The sequence below is a fragment of the Hibiscus syriacus genome, unplaced genomic scaffold, assembly GCF_006381635.1.
Source record: "Hibiscus syriacus cultivar Baekdansim isolate YM2019G1 unplaced genomic scaffold, ASM638163v2 tig00110547_pilon, whole genome shotgun sequence".
Lineage (NCBI taxonomy): Eukaryota > Viridiplantae > Streptophyta > Magnoliopsida > Malvales > Malvaceae > Hibiscus > Hibiscus syriacus.
The window spans coordinates 443,703-463,275 of NW_024062774.1; the positions used below are offsets into that span (position 1 = coordinate 443,703).

General features: G+C 35.8%; 2 protein-coding genes across 4 annotated transcripts; one reads left to right on the forward strand and one right to left on the reverse strand.

Moving 5' to 3' along the window:
- The first annotated feature begins 965 nt into the window (after positions 1-965).
- On the forward strand, positions 966-9,094 carry LOC120130409 (ras-related protein RABA5c-like). Of its 2 annotated transcripts, XM_039147649.1 has the most exons (4): positions 966-1,010; positions 1,041-1,382; positions 2,835-3,166; positions 9,085-9,094. In XM_039147649.1, the coding sequence occupies exons 2-3, from the start codon at positions 1,049-1,051 to the stop codon at positions 3,152-3,154; spliced, it is 654 nt and encodes a 217-aa protein (XP_039003580.1). In that variant the 5' UTR covers positions 966-1,010; positions 1,041-1,048; the 3' UTR covers positions 3,155-3,166; positions 9,085-9,094. The 2 variants fall into 2 exon arrangements, with proteins under 2 accessions (XP_039003580.1, XP_039003579.1); XM_039147648.1 differs by lacking the exon at positions 9,085-9,094 and having other exon boundaries at positions 2,835-3,318.
- LOC120130408 (3beta-hydroxysteroid-dehydrogenase/decarboxylase-like) lies at positions 6,475-19,322 on the reverse strand. Of its 2 annotated transcripts, XM_039147647.1 has the most exons (12): positions 18,895-19,322; positions 17,741-17,830; positions 17,491-17,624; positions 17,220-17,390; positions 16,444-16,560; positions 16,277-16,356; positions 15,507-15,699; positions 14,009-14,123; positions 8,497-8,671; positions 7,448-7,604; positions 6,837-6,906; positions 6,475-6,757 (listed from the first exon to the last, which is right to left on the reverse strand). In XM_039147647.1, the coding sequence occupies exons 1-12, from the start codon at positions 19,169-19,171 to the stop codon at positions 6,615-6,617; spliced, it is 1,722 nt and encodes a 573-aa protein (XP_039003578.1). In that variant the 5' UTR covers positions 19,172-19,322; the 3' UTR covers positions 6,475-6,614. The 2 variants fall into 2 exon arrangements, 1 of the variants encoding a protein (XP_039003578.1); XR_005516834.1 differs by lacking the exon at positions 6,475-6,757 and having other exon boundaries at positions 7,448-7,554.
- Between the last annotated feature and the right edge of the window lie 251 nt (positions 19,323-19,573).

A 19,573-nucleotide genomic window follows, 5' to 3' on the forward strand; every position in this document is an offset into this window, starting at 1 on the left:
GAACTCAACTCCAATTGTTGCTTTGGAATGCGGGTTGAATTCATTACGATAGTCCAAGTTCGCATTGCGATAGTCGAAGTTCGCGTTGCGAATCTGGAAACTGATTTGCGATACCGGAGATCGCGTTGCGAATTATCGATCGCATTGCGATTTAGTTGGTCATTTTGGCAAATCCAAAAAAAGTTGGTTAAAATCTTATATTATAAGGCATTTTTTGTCAATGAGGTTATTTTCTCTATTAAATTTGATTAGATATTTACACTCGTATCCCAATTTAACAAGGCCCATAGCCTAAAACTATCAATTGATAGCGCTACTTTTTGAACATCAATATCTAATCTTTGAGTTCTGATATTATTTCTCGATATCAATACTAAAATAAGCCTTGAAGTGAGCTTTATGAAATAGATATTGATATAACCTCACTAGTATCAATGATATCCCTATAGGTATTAATACTTACATTGAGTATAATATCAAATTAAACTTCAGAATTCAATAAAATGACATTATTTTAGTATGCACCTCACATCTATAAAAGTTAATTAAGTCATTTTTCTCGTTATTAATTTAATGACAGAATGATATAATTAAATATAAATATAAAATTTAATATTATAATTAAAAATTAAATGAGTCATCAAATAAAATTCAATAGTAAATAATATAATTTATTCAAATATTTATTTTATGTTTTATTAAATATTAAACAATAAAAAGCTTTTTCCAGATTTAATAAGAGACATCACAAAAGAAGTCCAAATAATGTAAGAGGAACATGTTGCCTGTCATGCTTCGATGTCCAATTGTCCATGTTCCGTTAAAAAGGAGAAGAAGAAGAAGAAGAAACACTACTAAAGTAATAGCACTATAGAAATAGAAAGAACCCCATAATAAATATTATTATTATTAAAAGCGATGAACCCACTTCATGCGTCATATGTATTTGCCAGCTTAGCTTCGATCACTAATTCCCCCCATACCGACTTCCCCTCGTTTCTCTCGCTCTCCGCCCTTTCTCCTCCAGCCTTAACCCCGGAAATCCGCCATGTCGGACGACGAAGGAGGTGGAGAAGAGTACCTTTTCAAGGTAGTGATAATCGGAGACTCAGCAGTTGGCAAATCCAACCTCCTTTCACGCTACGCTCGTAATGAATTCAACCCGCATTCCAAAGCAACAATTGGAGTTGAGTTCCAGACCCAAAGCTTAGAAATCGATGGAAAAGAAGTTAAAGCTCAGATTTGGGACACAGCTGGTCAAGAAAGGTTCCGTGCCGTCACTTCTGCTTATTACAGAGGTGCTGTTGGTGCTCTTATTGTTTATGATATCAGTAGAAGAACCACCTTCGATAGTGTCGGTCGCTGGCTTGATGAACTCAAGAGTAAGTTCCAGTCTCTCACCCTTTTGTCTTGAATTTTGGTTTTTCTGTCGATCTGGGCTCTTTATGTTGGCTAAGATTAAGTATGGCTTTGCTGCTTCATTTGGAACTTTTGATGGCTCATATGGATGTCTATTGGATGTGAATTGAATATCTTTATGGTGATATTGACAGTTTAACTCCAGGATTTGATCAATAAGGAGTTTGTAAGAAGATCCATGAATACCTTTGCTTTTTCCCTTTTACAGGATCCCATCTCGATTTGCTCAATTGGTTGGTGATTGTGGGGTATAGTGTTGGATCTGATGCTGTACTGATTGTAGTTTAAGGCTAAAGCTTGAAGAAAGCTTTAAACAGCCATAACAAGATTCATCTATAAGAAAATAGGAAGAAAAAAAAGTAGACTAGTGTTTAACAAGCTGTTGATCCATGTGGTTTGCAGCCTCACTATTTAATAATACAAGTTCGATCCTTGAGAAACCGAGTGGTTGAGAGACTTTACTTCAAGAATTTTAATTTTTTTTGTATTTGGAGGATCATCTCTCTCTATACGCATGTCAAGATATGCATTACACATATATATCAGACATAGATGCTATAAGAGAAATGAGTACTCGGAGTAACATAAGTCACCATTTCTTGTGGAGTTATCACACTGGAATTTCCAATTTACATAATGGTTTTAAGTAGCTATCCTACAACTTATGATATTCGATTTAGTTGTTCAACTTATTTAATTGCTTATTGTTCTTGAAAGTGCAGTCAATATGATAAGTTATGCTAGATGTAACATAGATATATCCGGACATTGTTAGATTATTACCTACATCTTTGCTGATATCAACAAAATCTAGTCTACATACATAAATACAAAAACAATTAATTCTTTGTTTGTTGCTTGTAGATGGATATTGTCACCTTTTTGTTTTAGTGTTATTGCACACAGTTACACCACAGGGTTGTTAAGAAGGAATAGAACTAGAGTGAGTGTTGGATATGGGTATGTGTCCTAGACAGGTTCAATTTTTTTTTTCCTTAAAATCCATTTCGTGCATTTGGTAGATACTTTGAGGAAAAAAATAAGAATCAGAATAATATAGATGGAGACAGAGAGTATATAAATTTGAAATGCAAATACATACATTCAGAAGTTGATAGGAAACTCGGAGAAAAACTTCCCTATTCAAACGATTGAGACTAGCTAGAAGAGTATCTGAATATGATTCAAGACATATAAATTAGGTGCCTTTGATTTTCATGCTCATTTTCATATTTTAAAACGAAAAAGTACTTCCAGGATGGATCAAACATGACATTTATTTACTTGGCCAACACATTTCATTCTTTTTTATATTTTCTCGTTGGACTTCTCATGGCTTACTGTGTATGTGATTTCATATTTGCTCTAAAGTTCAGAGATGTTAAGGTTTTTGCTTATTTAAAATCTCTCTGCAGCGCATTCTGATACAACCGTGGCAAGGATCTTGGTTGGCAACAAATGTGACTTGGAAACTATCAGGGAAGTGAGTGTTGAAGAAGGCAAAAGCCTAGCTGAAGACCAAGAGTTGTTCTTCATGGAAACATCAGCTTTAGATTCAACAAATGTCGATAAGGCTTTTGAGAGCGTTATACGAGAGATATACAACAATGTCAGCAGGAAGGTCTTGAACTCGGATACTTGCAAAGCCGAGTTATCCGTCAATCGGGTATCCCTTACGAAGAGCGAAACTGATGGATCGAAGCAAACAGGTAGTTTTTCTTGCTGTTCCAGGTGATCTTATACAAAAGTGGAAAGAATGTACAAGGTGAGGCTTCCCCATGGCGTGTTTAATTCATTTTGGTCGGTTGATTTGCTTTTTTTTTTTTTTGTCAATGGATGTGTTTCGTTGAGTGTTTCTTTTGTTACTGAAAATCATGTGATATTTCATAGTTTGAATTATTGTTTTCTGGTTAATGAAAATTGTATGAAGCCGTAAATGAAACACAGGCAGCCATCTCATTTCACATTTATTTAAAATCTGGATGTAAGTGTACGATATATGTATGTCAAAACTTTTTAAAGTTGACTGATTTATTTATCTATTTATTCATGTATTTGAAGGATTATAATTTTATACTTTCATCTGATTTGGACAAAATATTTCTAGAAATGTTCAATCATTTCTGGGTTATTGAGGTATTCATAGGATGAATTGGGTTCGATATGAACAGCTTAAATCTTTGTTAATTGGTTTAGTAAGATTACAATGCGACCAATGGCATCAGCGGGGATAGCTCAGTTGGGAGAGCGTGAAGATCTGAAGGTCGTGTGTTCGATCCACGCTCACCGCATATGTCCTTTTCCTTTTGATTGATATACTTGATACAGGTTCCACTGGGCCTGACCTAAAAAGCTGACCCAAATACCAATGGTCCATAAATTTGTTATGAATCCGCCTAATACTAGGAAAATATATTAACAAGAAATATACGTTTTTTATATAATTATTTCTTAAAAAAATAATAACCTCCTAACAGAAAAACATTTTCACTCCCTTTTCATTTTTTTTCTCAAACTAGAAACTCTATTTTTAGTTTTTCTATTATAAAAAGTTTAATTATTATTTACCATTTTTATGTTCATTTTATATTTTAAAAAATCTATCACGATACTTCAATCAATAGAATAATTTGTTAGTTCATTTTGTATTTTAAAATTTTCATCATGATATTTCAGTCAATAGAATATTTTGTTAGTCCATTTACTTAAATTTTGCCTCAATTCATTTTATAATTTGCTACAATTGAATTTTATAATAAACTCGTATATAAAATATAATTAATCGTGCTCGTGTTATTATAATTTTTTATATTTCGTTACACATTTTAAATTAATTTTATTTTACTAATTTAGCTTTAATTAACAATTAAATTAATTTATTTAAAAAATAATTTTTTTTATTTCAAATTCAACCATTGAAAAAACTATATACAAAACAACCAAAAAACCAGTAGCTATACAGAGCACACAGACTCAATAAGAGGAGCACAGTCCCTGATAGATAATCTATTGGCAACAAGGGGGACACCCAGATAATGCACCAGGAGCTTTTCACATCTAATCCCAGTAACCTCCCTGATCTCATTCAAAACAGACTCACTCAAGCCTCTTTCTTGCATTCAGCTGCAAACCTGAAACTATAAAAGATCTTCTACACCTCCCAAACTCCCAAAATCGAGGCAATGGATCCCTTGGTGAATACTAACAGATCGTCAGCAAAACAGAGGTTAATGAGCCGAACCCTATGATATTTCGGATGATAATAAATAACACCGAACTCAGCCGCCCTATCAAGCAATTTAGATAAAACGTTCACCGAAGCCCCTTGTACCCTTTGAAATACCCCATCAATCGCACATTCGAAGATAAGGAGAAATAGGGGTTAGTGACACAAGCCTTAATCCAACCGACCATAACAACAGGCATGCCAAGAGCTTCCAAAACCAGGATAAAAAGAACACCAATCCACCGAGTCGAATGCCTTTCGAAGATCCAACTTCAAAGCATGTCTAGGAGACAAAGAAAACCTATTATACCTTTGACTAATTCCTGAGCCACCAAAGTGCTATCACGAATGCAACGCCCAGGGATAAAAGCGGTTTGGCTCTTAGAAATAACCTCAGACAGAAAAGGCTTAATCCGAGCAACCATGATACGAGTGACACACTTATAAATGACATTACAACAGGAGATGGGCCGAAAGTCACGAATATGGTCAGGGTTAGACTTTTAGGAACCAGCACTAAAGACGTAGCATTATAAGCAAAAAACATCTACGAGTGCTCAAAAAAGAACAAGACAACACTAGTCACATCCAACCCAACCACCTTTCAGGCCTTTTTGAAAAAAACTAGAGGTACTAAAACAGATTAAACCTGATAGTTTAAGTACTAAACATATAATTTACCCTTTAATAAATCAAGAGTAAAACATGCGATACTCACAAGAGCAAGAGATGGCACACCCAACTTCACCCGGAAAGCACTAATTCCAAGCCTTCTCTCCTCCACAACAATTCTCGGAGGCGGTCGGAGATGCCCAGTGCTGCTTCATTCAACTCTTTCATCCATCTCTTCACCTTTTCTTTGTACCCATTTTGCTCCGTAAAATGGTAACTGTTCAGAAACGCACGTCTAGCATGTCTTCCCGTTTATTGGTAAGTTCGAGACGATGCATGCCGGACCAAGAGCGGATTATGGCAGCCGGAATGACTTTGGCGCTTGGCATGAGGAAGATCAAGTCCGAGAGGGGCTTCATTTGAATGTATAAAGCGGAGGAGGTTTGTTTGGTTGGGATTTAATTGTCACGTAAGACGAGATTGTTTGGTGGTTGGACCAAAGGTGTTGAAAAGGCAAAAACTTGTGGCTTTGGTTGCATCAAAACATGAATGTTTTCCGTATACAAACAAGACCTACAGAGTGTAACTAATTTAACTAACATTTGAATCAAGTAAACGGTTGATATTGTTGGATGTGGAAATATATAGACTTCTTTTGACTTCAACAGATTTTAGTAACTTCTCTTCGATACTACAAATAAGAATAATCGTTTTCTAATATAAAATCTTGCATTGATTTATGATGACTATAACAACAATTACGTATACTAACGTTAAACTAAACCGATGGAAGATTTAATGCTACACTGTTTTTCATTAAATTCGTCATTCCACGTGTTAATATAGTGAGAAAAAATAATTCAAATCAGATTGATTTGAGAAAAATAGTTAACATAGTATATTTTCTTCAGTTTATGGAATAGAATATTAAAGATTACCAAATAATTTTATTTTCTTTTATCCTTCTTAGATGAACTCGATGACATTAAATTCAATAAAAAACACAATTATTTCATATTTGAATCAATTGAATAGTCTGTGTAGTTAAAGGAAATGTTGTTCTCTCCCGAGATTTCGGGGTCGAACAACGTAACCTATGTGTTACCAATGATTAAAAACAAAAACAAAAAAATTACCTCACAGCTTTAGTGCATATACAGTAAAATATCTTATTTGAAATCAAAATTAATAACAGAAAAGAAAATGTAACTCCGAGACCACTACCAACACCAAAATGCTCAAATACAAAAGCATTCGGAGCTTGATAGGAAAATATTTTTGTAAAGATTGAAGCAAGTCTAACCACGCTAGTCCGATCAGCATCAGAAACTAAAATGCTTTGAGAGCTTGTTGTATTTTACCTTCGAGGAAATGACGGAAGGCTCCTCCTCACCAGTTCTTCTAATGCCGTGATACCATAGTACAGAACCCATCCTAATCCATCAATCACCGGTTCATGTTGTTCGTACACAATGAATGCGGTGAAGGCAACAACCAGAGCTGCAATGCCATCTTATTTTCAAAATCAATGCCCCGAAAAAACTTCTCATTTATTGGAGAAGGTAAATTTGCTACTCACCAATTCTAACAAACACATCCAAGGGATAATATTCTAGCATCCACTTCGCGATATAAAGGAAAATTGCAACCTGAATAAGTTTAACACATTTGTCAGTAAGTTCAGTGAATACGCTTAGCCGCGGAACTTAATATTATGCTCATGGTTGTGCACTTGTGTATGGCTTGCATGGTTACAACCAATTTTTGAAGTTCCGGGTGTGCGAGGTTTGTGAGTTCGAAACAGATCCACAGAGTTCTAAGCAAGGTGTATGCATGCAAGCTTGATAAAAGAATCTAGGCCCTCTGTTAAAGGTCCACCCAAAACTAAAATGTTCATTGCAAACTAAAGGCAAAGGTATTGCTCAAGCAGGTTTTCAATTGGCTTTGTTAAGTCTGGAATTATTTCCGACACATATCCAGACAGGAAATAACTTTGAAAAATTGAACACATACCCAGACACCTATCTCTACCTATCACTCATAAGGTTTTCTTATGTTTTTCTATGTATTTAGTCGGTCCTTAAATGGTAACATCTCAGTACTCATGTATTTAGACTGAAGCTTGGACATGGATGGAAACTAGAAAGAAAGAATAGTAATAAAAAGCCAATTCATCTATAAAATATAAACCTTGAAAAACTTTCCCCAGTCTTCCCCCTTTGCCAACAATTTGATGTGACGAGCTCCTCTATTCCACGTGTATGATACGGATCTGAGTGAATTTTTCAGAGTTGATTCTGGGATTTCAAAACAAGATGAAGATATCCTTTTAACAGCAAAAAACCCTCTGTTGCAAAGACAATAATCATAATTGAGACAAGATACATGCTCATGTGCTTGAAAAAGATATTTCATACAATATTACAAAGGTCAGTAGGTTACCGAAGGGGAAAAAACTAAACTTGCAGACTTTATAAGTTAATAAAGGGAAATGTTAAATACTTTAGAGAGAAAAAAGATTTCACGTATCTCAGTGTTCCATACGTTGTAAACAATTAAACAACATTCTTCGATTGTTTTAGGTGTGGGGTGAAAAGGGGGTGGAGTTGGTGGAACTAATAAGCTACTTTTGCTGTATGGAAAGAAAGCCTGATTCAGTCATGTTGACAGAAATGGAAAAAGTGAACCAAGGGAAACATGATAAAAACATCACAGAATCTATTTAACTATAAAAACTCAACGGAAAAACAACAAACAATCTTTTCAAACCCATCCTGCATCATTAATGACTAACCTGCAGCAAAACCAAATCCGCCTTGTGGATTCTACACCATTCTGCTTTGAATAGGAGGGTTTTTTTCCCTAAAAAGGTGGGGGCGGATGGTGAAGCGGAGTGGTTTCGGTTAATTACTCCTCTCCATTTTCACCTTTTGGAATTACTATATTACTGCTAAAAACGGTGTAATGGAATTTTAATCATTAATAAAAAAAGTGGGTGTATGTTGTGGAGTGATTATAAATGTATCTGACATCCATAAAAGAACAGGGTGGAGATGGAAAGGGCAAACCCCACGCCCTTACCCTCACCATTTTCATCCCTGCCTGAAATGGAGCAAAAGCAAAAAATAACTGAAAAAGGACAAAGGAAGATGGGTAAAACATAGAAACAGGAAAATAAAAGGGAATGAGACCAAATGGAAGTACCATAAAACAGCTAGAGTATAACTAATAATACTCACATATTCGCTGATAAATTTCCATATCCATAAAGAACGACAGTAACTAGCAGCAGAAGCTTGGCTACAGATGAGGTAAAAGTTCTTCCGCAGCGAAAGAACCAGTAAAATAAAAAAGCCAGAACAAGGAAGCATAAAAGTGTTCTCTTTGCACTTCTCCACAGCAAGACATCTGCAACTGAATCAAAGTAATTGAGGTCATGCTTGCAAAATTGCAATATCATGACTCATTTATTTACAGGAACCAATTTGGATGCATGAAGATACAGACTCTACAGCAATATCTTGAGCCTTCAATTAATAATAAGCTGGTGGATCTTGTTTTATTCGTCTAACTTTAAAGGTTGACATAAGAGGTTGAACTAGCTTCAGGTTGAAGCCAAACTTGAAGAAAGAAACAATAAAATTTCAGATATTCTTTCCATATCACAAGTTTTGGCATATAGCTAGCATTAGAATGGAATTTAAAATCCGGTTTAAGAGTGGTGGTCAAAATAGTAAGCAAAAGATGCAAATAGTTCCAAGATAAAATGTACAAATTTAGGAGAGGAAAAGATGCAAACAACTTACAACTTATAGGAAATTAGGCAGCAAAGAAAAGGAAACAATCCCTAAAATTCAGGAACTAGAATTAGAAACTATTTACACTAAGTCAACTCCTAGAAATAAGGAATAATTTTATTCCTTGATTCTCAGAATTCCAACACTCCCCTCAAGCTGGCATGTAGATATTGATCAAACCCAGTTTGCCACTAAGTTCTTCGAACATGCTTTTATTTAGACTCTTAGTTAATAAGTTTGCAACTTGTTGTTTGGTGGGTAAGTAGGTAATACACACGTCCCCTGAGTTGACCTTTTATTTGATAAAATGACGACTAATCTCCACGTGTTTGGTACGATTGTGATGAACAGAATTATGTGCTATACTAACTACTGCCTGGTCGCCACAGTACATCTTCATTGGTCTGACATGTGGTATTTTTAGTTCTCCCATTAGTCGTTGTATCCAAATCCCTTCACATATTCCATGAGACAAAGCTCGATACTCAGCCTCAGCACTACTACGAGTTATGACTGATTGTTTTTTACTCCTCCATGTCACAAGATTACCCCATACATAGCTACAACAACCACTTGTAAAGCGTCTGTCATTTACTGAACCTGCCCAATCCGCGTCGGTATAGATCTCCATATATCGGTTTGTTATTTTCTTGAAGTGTGGACCTTTGCCCATAATTCCCTTTAAATATCTTAATATTATGTAGGCAGCCTCTAGATATTTCTCTCTTGGTGTATGCATGTATTAGCTAATGACACTCACAACAAAAACAATATCGGGACGTGTGTGTGATAGGTATATGAGTTTTCCCACGAGTTGTTGATAACTCCCCTATCTACTTCTTCCCTATCTTTATTAGTGCCTAGCTTCAAATTGAACTCCATTGGAATCTCGTAGGTTTGCAACCTAACATGCCAGTCTCAGTGAGTGAATCAAAACATTTGCCTGCCCCTGAGTATACTCCCTGCTGGTCATGGCCTTAGCAAAACAAGTGAGCCATACTCTTAGGAACTATTTCAGCCTGTATAAAGATTTTTTTAGCTTGCACACTCGACCCTTTTCTTATTCATATCCCGATGGAAATTCCATATATACCTCATTGTTTAACTCACCATTGAGGAAATCATTTTTAACATCTAATTGAGTCGAGGGCCAATCAAGGTTGTAAAACAAAGTGTGGTCTGTCTGCCCCTGAGTATACTCACTGCTGGTCATGGCCTTAGCAAAACAACTGAACCATGCTCTTAGGGACCATTTCAGCCTGTATAAAGATTTTTCTAGCTTGCACACTCGACCCTTTTCTTATTCATATCCCGATGGAAATTCCATATACCTCATTGTTTAACTCACCATTGAGGAAATCATTTTTAACATCTAACTGAGTCAAGGGCCAATCAAGGTTGATGGCAAGAGAGAAAAGAACACGAACAGTGTTAAATTTTGCAATGGGTGCAAACGTCTCATCGTAGTCAAGGCCATAGGTTAGAGTGAAACCTTTTGCCACAAGTAGTGCCTTGTGCCAATCAATGCTGCCATCTGGCTTGAACTTTTTGGTGAAAATCCACTTACAACTTAGTGTTTTCTTTCCTTCAGGCAGATTCAAAACTTCCCATGTTCCATTATTTTTTAGTGCATTCATTTCTTCCATTACAGCACGTTTCCATTCAGTTGATTCGAGGGATTCTTCCACACTTCTTGGGGTCTTTACATGATCAACATTACTCACAAAAGTCTTGTATGTCTTAGATAAATTTCCATATGATACAAACCGAGAAATAGGATGTTGGGTGCATGTCCTTGTGCCCTTACTAACAACAATCGGGAGATCAATGGATGATGATAACGGGGATACTTCAGATACAGAACAGTCCCTGGGTTTGGATGAAATTGACACTGCTGTTTTGTCAGTTTTATAAGAATGACGGCACCGAGAATAAACAAGTAGGTTAGGAGCCCGTTGTTGTTAATCTTCAGAGGTAAGAGGTTGCAGTTTTCAGTAGAAGGTCATTGGAGGGGACAGTGGTATTTCCTGTGGTGGGTGAACAGATAAATCTGGAATTATAAGGACTTCTTGGCTATTAGGATTTTGTGCGGCACGAGTGGAATCGGAAGGTATGATAAGAAGGGTATTAAGTGTCTCGTCTTTATTGAAAGTCTCCCCCTAAAGATGAGTTTCTGAAAAATAAGGTTCAGTTTCAAAGAATGTGACATCTTGAGAGACAAACATGTGACGCAAGGTTGATGAATAGCATTTGTATTCCTTTTTTGTGGGAGAGTAAACAATGAAGACACAAATGTGAGGCCAAGGGTCAAGCTTAGACTGTTTAGGTTGGTGACAATGGATAAAGGTCTTGTAACCAAATATTTTCGCTGGTAAAGTAGAACACGGAATAATGGGAAGGCTTTTTGTAGGGTATTTGGAGGTTCAGGACTTTGGATGGTATTCGGCTTATTAGGTAACATGCAGTATGGACTTCATCCCTCATAAATATTTTGGGACATTCATGGTGAACATTAAGGCTTGAGCAACAGTTAGAAGGTGTCAATTTTTCCTTTCGAAAATCATGTTTTGTTATGGTGTGTCAGGACAAGAACTTAATGCTTTGATCAAAAAGGTATGGGCTTAAAACAGAGTTGAAATACTCTCCCATTATCGGTGCGAAACGTGTGTATAGTGGAGTTAAATTGGGTCCAAATCATGGAATGGAAGTTCTGGAATATTTTTGGTGTTTCCGATTTTTCTTCGAGAAGATAAACCCAACATACTCTAGTATGGTTATCAATGAAGGTTATGAACCATCTAGCTCCCCTGACATTTTTTACTCAGCTAGCCCCCCATAGGTCACTGTGTATCAAGGAGAAAGGTCGAGATTGAATATATGGTTTTAAGGGGTATGGTATACGGGTATGTTTTGATAATTGACAAATTTCACATTTCAAGGAATTGGTATTTTTTATTACGGAATAACAAGGAAAGCAAATGCTTCAAATACAAAAAGTTTGGGTGCCCTAGCCTACGGTGCCATAACATGATGGTGTCCTCGTTTGAAGCTGATCCTCCTTGCAATTTGTCCTGCTTATTCTTATTAGTAAGGTCATTCCATATATAGAGGTCATCCTCTATCTTAGTAGTGCCAATCATCATCCCCGATTTCTATTCCTGTATAACGTAACCTAAAGCATAAAATTCAACAAGAACATCCCTATCTTTAATGTGTTTACTGATGGATAGTAAATTGCAAAATAAATTAGGAACATGTAGAACTTTCTCAAGTAAAAAATTATTGGTGAGTTGAATTGCTTCTACGCCAACAATGGATGAGTATGAACCATCTGCTAATCTTATGTGGGATTGGTTGTGACTGAGGGCATATGTGTGAAATAGGGATGAGTTACCTGTCATGTGATCGAAGGCACCTGAATCGAGAATCCAAGCGGACTGATTACTAGAATCAGAAGTAGTGTTAAGAGCAGTACCTTGAACGACCAAAGATCCATGAGAGGTTGAAGTACCAAGCATCTTGTGGAGAATTTCAAGTTGAGACCTAGTTAAACAAACATCTAGGACTTCTTCAATGGGAATAGATGAGGTGCTGGAAGACAGCAAAGCCTTGTTGTCTTTTTGATTTTTGTTGTCCCAGGATAGATGTGAAGTTTGAAGCACTTCTCCTTTGTGTAACCGGTGAAATTGCAATGGCTATACCACGGGCGATCTCCTAATCAATTTTGTCCCGAGTCATTTCTCGCTCGATTTTTCTGAAATGGAATACCTCTGGAGATAAGGGCAGAGGTTTCAACAGAATGGTGACCAATGTTGGTTACAAGTTTGGGTTCATTCATGTCTCCCATCACAACTCGACGACCACGTTCTTCTCTCCAAACCTCTGCAAAGGCTTCACTAATGGCTGGTAAAGGAGTTTTGCCCAAAATATGGCCACGAACTTCATCTAATTCACGGTTCATCCATGCTAGGAAATCATAGTTGTTCTTTGTTGAGGTGAGCCATGAACTTGGTGTACTTCACGTCGTCACCCCAATCTGCTTCATAATACATATTAAGTTCCTGTCACAGGATCTTCAAATTGTTGAAATAATGAGTTACTTCAAGCATTCCCTGTCGAATGTCTTTTAGCTTGAGTTTGATCTCAAACACTTGAGAGGCATTTCCTAGGTCAGAATAATTCTCCTTAACTGCATTTGCAGACTTGAACAATAGGTAGGTACAACTTATATGGCTTTCCATAAAGTTGATCAGCCATGCCATCACAATTGAGTTATTGAGTTCCTATGTAGCATAATAAGGATCTGTTAAAGGAGGATGTGGAATCTCTCTATTGATGTATCCTACCTAATTTGCTACGGCCTCGAATTACCATGAGGACAAATTGAGATCATTGTAGGAAATTCTTACCATCTAGATGGTGATTATTGATGATAAAGAGGAATTGATATCGCCATGGGAGGTTACTTGATTGATGTTCTGAGTTACTTGCAAAGTTTTAGATTCGAATGAGGTTTCAATGTGGTCTCCCATAAAAAGAAAGGCAAAAATCAGAGGGGTTTCTAACGGGAATAAACAGGACCGAAAGAGACCTAAAGCTTTGATGCCATGCACAAGTTTAGGAGAGGAAAAGATAATTTTATTTTCTGTATCTTCCAAAGAATCAACAGCTTACAACTTATAGGAAATTAGGCAGGAAAGAAAAGGAAAGGATCCCTAAAAATCAGGAACTAGAATTAGAAACTATTTACACTAATTCAACTCCTAGAAATAAGGAATAATTTTATTCCTTGGTTCTCGGAATTCCAGCATAAAAATCTACAAATAAATTGATCATCTGTTCAATCATTGAAGGATGCTACTTTGAATTCTTTGGTTAAATATAAACTTCAGAAAAAATGCCTATGCAATGCCGTTATGAAATTCTGAATAAAAAGAATCATAAAATGGAATACCTATCCCACTGCCTAGCAGCTTCACAGCTTTGATTGTGTTTAAACAGTTGTCTCTCATAAAAGATGAGTCTTTGGCTAAATGAGAGAATGATGCAATGGTTGACCTGACACCATCCTGTATTATAAAACAATGTCAAACTTGCAGTTAAAAACTTGAATTCTCCCTACTTGATCTTGAAAAAACATTTTCATGTGATTGAAGTAATTGAAAATAAGAAGGGGGGGTTTCTTTCAAATCAAACATTTCTATGTGCAGAACTCAGCTAGTGCTTATATCCAACATTAATTATCTCTTGGGATTTGTTTAGGCAGGGGTTCTGAGATTGATGGGTGGAACCAGAGATCCCTGGTTGCTGAATGTTTAGGGTTTATACAGGGAGCTAGAGGCGCTGGTCATGGTAAACTGGTGGCAGGAGTAATGTATGGTGTGCAAATGGGAGCAGGATCAGATGTGCAAGAGGGCAGGGTAAGCTGGGTGGCTAAGGGGTGAAGGTTTTGCGTGTTTGTGATTTTTGGGGGAGGGGTGGGGAGGCAGGTCCAAGAGGGGCACTCACTAGGACAGTGTGTAGGGGCCGTTGGAGGGGCAAGCTGCTGAGTCTGCTTCTAGGGCAGGCAAGTGGGTCAAATGAAAGGAAAAGAAAAAACATAATAGAGAATGAAATTGTCTTTCAGCTAAATACTTGGGGAAGGAAAAGGACAACGGCAATAAGGACAAAACAGCTATTAGATTCCACAATAAAATCTTGACCCCAACGGCCATTTTCTCTTCATCCTACAGCTTTTAGGTTTGGAAAAGCAACAAGGATACTAATTCTACCAAATCCCAGTTATCCAATCATTTCCACTTAAAGTTATGAGCAGGCAGGTTAAACCTCACTGTATTTAACTTCCCTTAATAGATGTCCAACTGTCCTCACAATGGATATCAGTAGAAATTTGAGCAAGGATACATTATACTTGTTACCTATCTACATTACAGTTTACCAGGAAACAAGTTTAATTGACCGTACACAAACTGATGAGTTATAATCCAGTTGATGCTTTAGAAGTGGAAACAAGGAGCAGTGCTTCTACCCTATAAAGATCAGTAATATGGAAATAAAATACCAACAGATGAGAAAAGCATTCAATAGCAGAAAAAGAATCTGAATGCATCTAAGAAAAATCTTTGGCTTGTCAAAGGGTAAGAAGTATTCTAGTTTCTAAAATTCCCAATATTTATAATGAAAAACAATCAAACCTTACTTCTAGGAAGAGGAAGACAACAGGTAAGGAACAGATGGCATGAATTTCATATAGAAGAAATAAAAGCATTTACATGCAAAAGAAAGAGTGAAAACTTACTTCTAGGTTGAACAGATCAGACGAAAATTACATAGTAGAAAGAAATGCATGTCCAGACAAAGAGGTAGACAACAGGTAAAGAAAAATAGATAATGGCAATATTATATAGCAGAAAGGAATGTGTTTACATGCAAAAAAGATGTCTGGAACTTACTTCTAGGTATATAACAGGGGAGTATCCAAGATGCTTTTGAGCTGCTGAGCAGTCAAAAGTTCTGGTACGTGAAGCTAATTGAACAATGTAGTGCGGAGAATATTTATCAATTCTGAAGTGTGATTCCTCATGTGTATGTTGAAGAAGTGAGAGAGTATAGGCAAACATCCAAGATGGAACTTTTATGAATGGTCTGCAATGCAGTCAACAACTAAATTTAGGAGAAAATATTAAAAAACAATATTTTTTTAGTAAAAAGGAAAAAAAAGGAATTTTTTGTGATTGCTTCAACAGCCAATCTAGCACAAAGACAGATTCACAGAAATTCTCAACTAAAAGAAAATGAGAGTTCAGAGAAGGCAGTTAACATGATGATAAAATATATAAAGACATGTACTACAAAAGTAGGAATCCACAAAACCCTTTCTTATACTAAGATCATAGTCGGTGGCATTATCTGCTGATGGATAGACATTAAACAGCTCATTTTTAAATTCAACTATCAAAATGAAGCATCCAAATAAAGAATAAGGGTCCACAGCATATTGCAGTTTCTTTGTTTTCTCCTTTGGCCCATTATTACCTCTTTTAGTTTGGGAAGTGCAGAGGATTTAGGTGGCAATGTGTGGCAGTGCTTGAAATTTAAACAATTTGAACCATTCTTAAAGCCATGTTAGTTTAATATATCCACAGCATAGTAGCCTACTGATAAAGTAAGAATCGGTATGATGTTGAAGACTTTAACATATACGAAAATCAGCACAACTTGCCTTTGATACCCTAAGCCTTCCAGTATATGAGACGCAAATTCCCAAAACATCATAGGCTCAAGGTTCGTGATGAAGAAAGCCTACATATTGAGAACACCTCCCTTATACATAATTCAATATAAATTGAAGTATAAGAGAGATTTACATACAACACTTTTAAGGATTACCTTTCCAGCCACAGAGACTGACCGAGAATCTAAAGTTTCTGCTGCACAGATATGAGCATGAGCAACATTCTCCGCATAGGTAAAGTCGCACATATTTTCACCACGTCCTGTAATAAACTGAAATGTGAACCCTGTTACTATAAAAAGGATTAAACCTAAGTATATCATGCACCAAGAGATAAGATTAGATATTGAATATTTGTAGAAAATAGGTATTTGGTACAGAGAATTATACTTTTGTTCGCTGAATTTTCTTAATAAAAATATGCAAGGGAAAGAGCCTACTAATAGACTGATTACATAGAGTTCTATTAGAACTAAAACTTATATTGTTAGTCTTCTATCCAGACTTTACTTAGATAAGACTTAGAATACAAGTTAACTACTAACTAACACTAATACACAGTAATTAAATTACTGAATTACTAACTTTTACATTACTCCAGTCTACATTAATTTTCCAAAATAATAAGACAAATAACATAATTTAAATAAACAGAAAGCCGACTGCATATTGCCAAAAAGCATCAATAATATAGTATATAGTATGCATAATAACGAATGATTTCACATGAGATAAATCCAAACATGGGGAATTACAGCTAAAATGAATAGGTACTTAAAGCTGCATTGCTGTTTTTCACCTTCAGCATGTATTCTGATTATCAATGTAGCACTATACATCAGTTTTATTATGACTGATAACTGAAGAACTAAGTTACCAGTATAGCTACTGCTCTACAAAAATAAAACTGATCTTGAGACAGTTTACAAACCTTTGCCAAACCAGATTTGGCTAGATTCACTAGCAAAGGCACAAACCATGTGTCACCAGGTCCAAAGGCATTGCTAGGGCGAAGTACACATGTTGCAAGACCATCAATATTGTTAGCTAACCTGATTAGTTCTTCTGCTTGAAGGTTAAAGTCAATCAGCACATCTGGAAACTGTATAGGTACATCAACAAAAGAAAGGATAGTTAGAAAACAAGCAAGAGGTAATTCAAATCCAAAAAGTTTCATCACAGTGCAGCAATAAGAAATATACATTCCCCGGGCAAGAGAAGGATTCATCACCGACAAGTATATCCTTTGACCCATCAAAAACAACATCTGCAGAACTGTTGTATATGAGTCGCCTAACTTTACATTCTTGGCATGCGTTAATGACATTTTTTACACCTGCTCATATTATCAACCCAAGGGTACCATTTTAGAAAAATATGGTATATGATTATATACATCTACAACATCAAGAGAGACGAAACACCCATTAAAAGAGGGGGGAAACCCATTACCTTGAACAATAATCTTGTAGCAACTATAGATATCATGTGTGTCTAAATCAGTCCGTTCCATGTAAAATACAACACCAGCTCCTTCTGTTACTGCAAGAAGGTGAATAATCAATGCATTGTCAATTTCTCAAAACATTTTTAATGTTGCAAGGAAATTTCAAAACTGAGAATAAGATTTAAAAGGTAACATATATTTCAATTTATTTCCTCCCCATTTCAGTATACATTCAGATATCATTTTCTGTCATCTGATTTTCTTCAACCAAACTGAAACAGATGCATTCCATAATTCTTCGGTTGATTGGTTACATTGAGAAGGGAAACATAAATAGAAAGATTGCATAACTATAGCATTTTCACTTTCCAATTCTCAAAATTTATCATGAAACCAAATATCAGTATCATAGACGCTAATTTTACTTTCTTTCCATCTAAAACCAACACTATCTGGAATATTAATCTTTGAGGAAAACGAATCATTTCTACATTTTTCTGTTTTATTTTTTATTTCTATATAGAGAAAATGACTAAATAGAAAAGGTCTCCATTTCAATTAACAAAGGAAAATTTGAAATTATTTTCTTTTCTCAATAGAAAGTAAAACAAAAAAATAAACTTCAAACAAGGGATAAACAAATATAAGAAAAAACACCAACTAAACAGAGCATTGTTATTGAAACTTTCTTTTCATTTCCAGATAAAAACAAAACAAAAGGTATTAATATTACAAATCAAAGAACATTTTTGAAAATTTTAATAAATATTTTTTTAGATAACAAAATATATTATTACTGTATGTTATAATAATTAGTGTCACCAGTTTTTAGTCATTAGTTTTTTACTTTAATGCAATCCAACCACTTCAGAAAACAAAGGCAACAATCAACAAAACCTTATAAAATTCTTTAAGCAAATTCAAATGAAAATGCACGGCGCACACTCGATTCTCACTTAAACTAACTTAAATCATCCTTAAACTGAAAATATAAATAACAAGGATACTTGATCAAGCCATCACTCTCTGGCACTTCTCCGGTAACCAAAATGCATAAATCCGAAATGCATATATATTAAGAGGTGTATAAATGTATATTGATCGTAGATTTTATAGTTATATCTATCCTAACATTAATATAAGAAGAAATTCCTTTTACCTTTGATGATTTGAGATGTATCGCGAACATCAACATGGCAAAAAGAGGCTCGACCAGACGAAAGAGCACTGGATAGGATAGAGTCGGAAGCGGCGGAACGGTCGAGTTGCAGCAAGTGAGAAGATGAATCGGCGATACGTACGAACCAGCCTCCGAGTCGAAGCAGCCTGGTGACGAGTGATCTCCCTAAGAATCCTCGACCTCCGAGCACCACGCACGTCCTCGTCTCGTTTCCATCCCCACATGCCACGTCATCCGCCGCCGTCGTCCCAACCATTTTTAGATTATTTTCCCGTATTCTTCCCCCTTTCCCCTGTGATCCTATGATCGTCGATGTTTTCGATTATTCTACGGAGGGTGGAGTTTTGTTATGGACGTTGTGGAATAAGGAGCTGTTGGCGGGGAAATATTGCATTATTCCTTTTCCTTGGGCCTTTTTTCTTCGAGGAATACAATCAGTTTGTGGATTGAGCAGAAAACGAAAAATTGAAGGTTCCCATTATGATCAAAGCTAAAATAAATTTAAAAATATTTGCGGGAGAAAAAATTAATAGGTAAAGTATATAAATGATTATTAAATTATATTAAAAAATTTAATTTTTAAAAGTTTTAAAATTATTAAATTATTATACAATATTATTGTAAACTAAATTTTTTATAAAATTAATGATCATCTTTT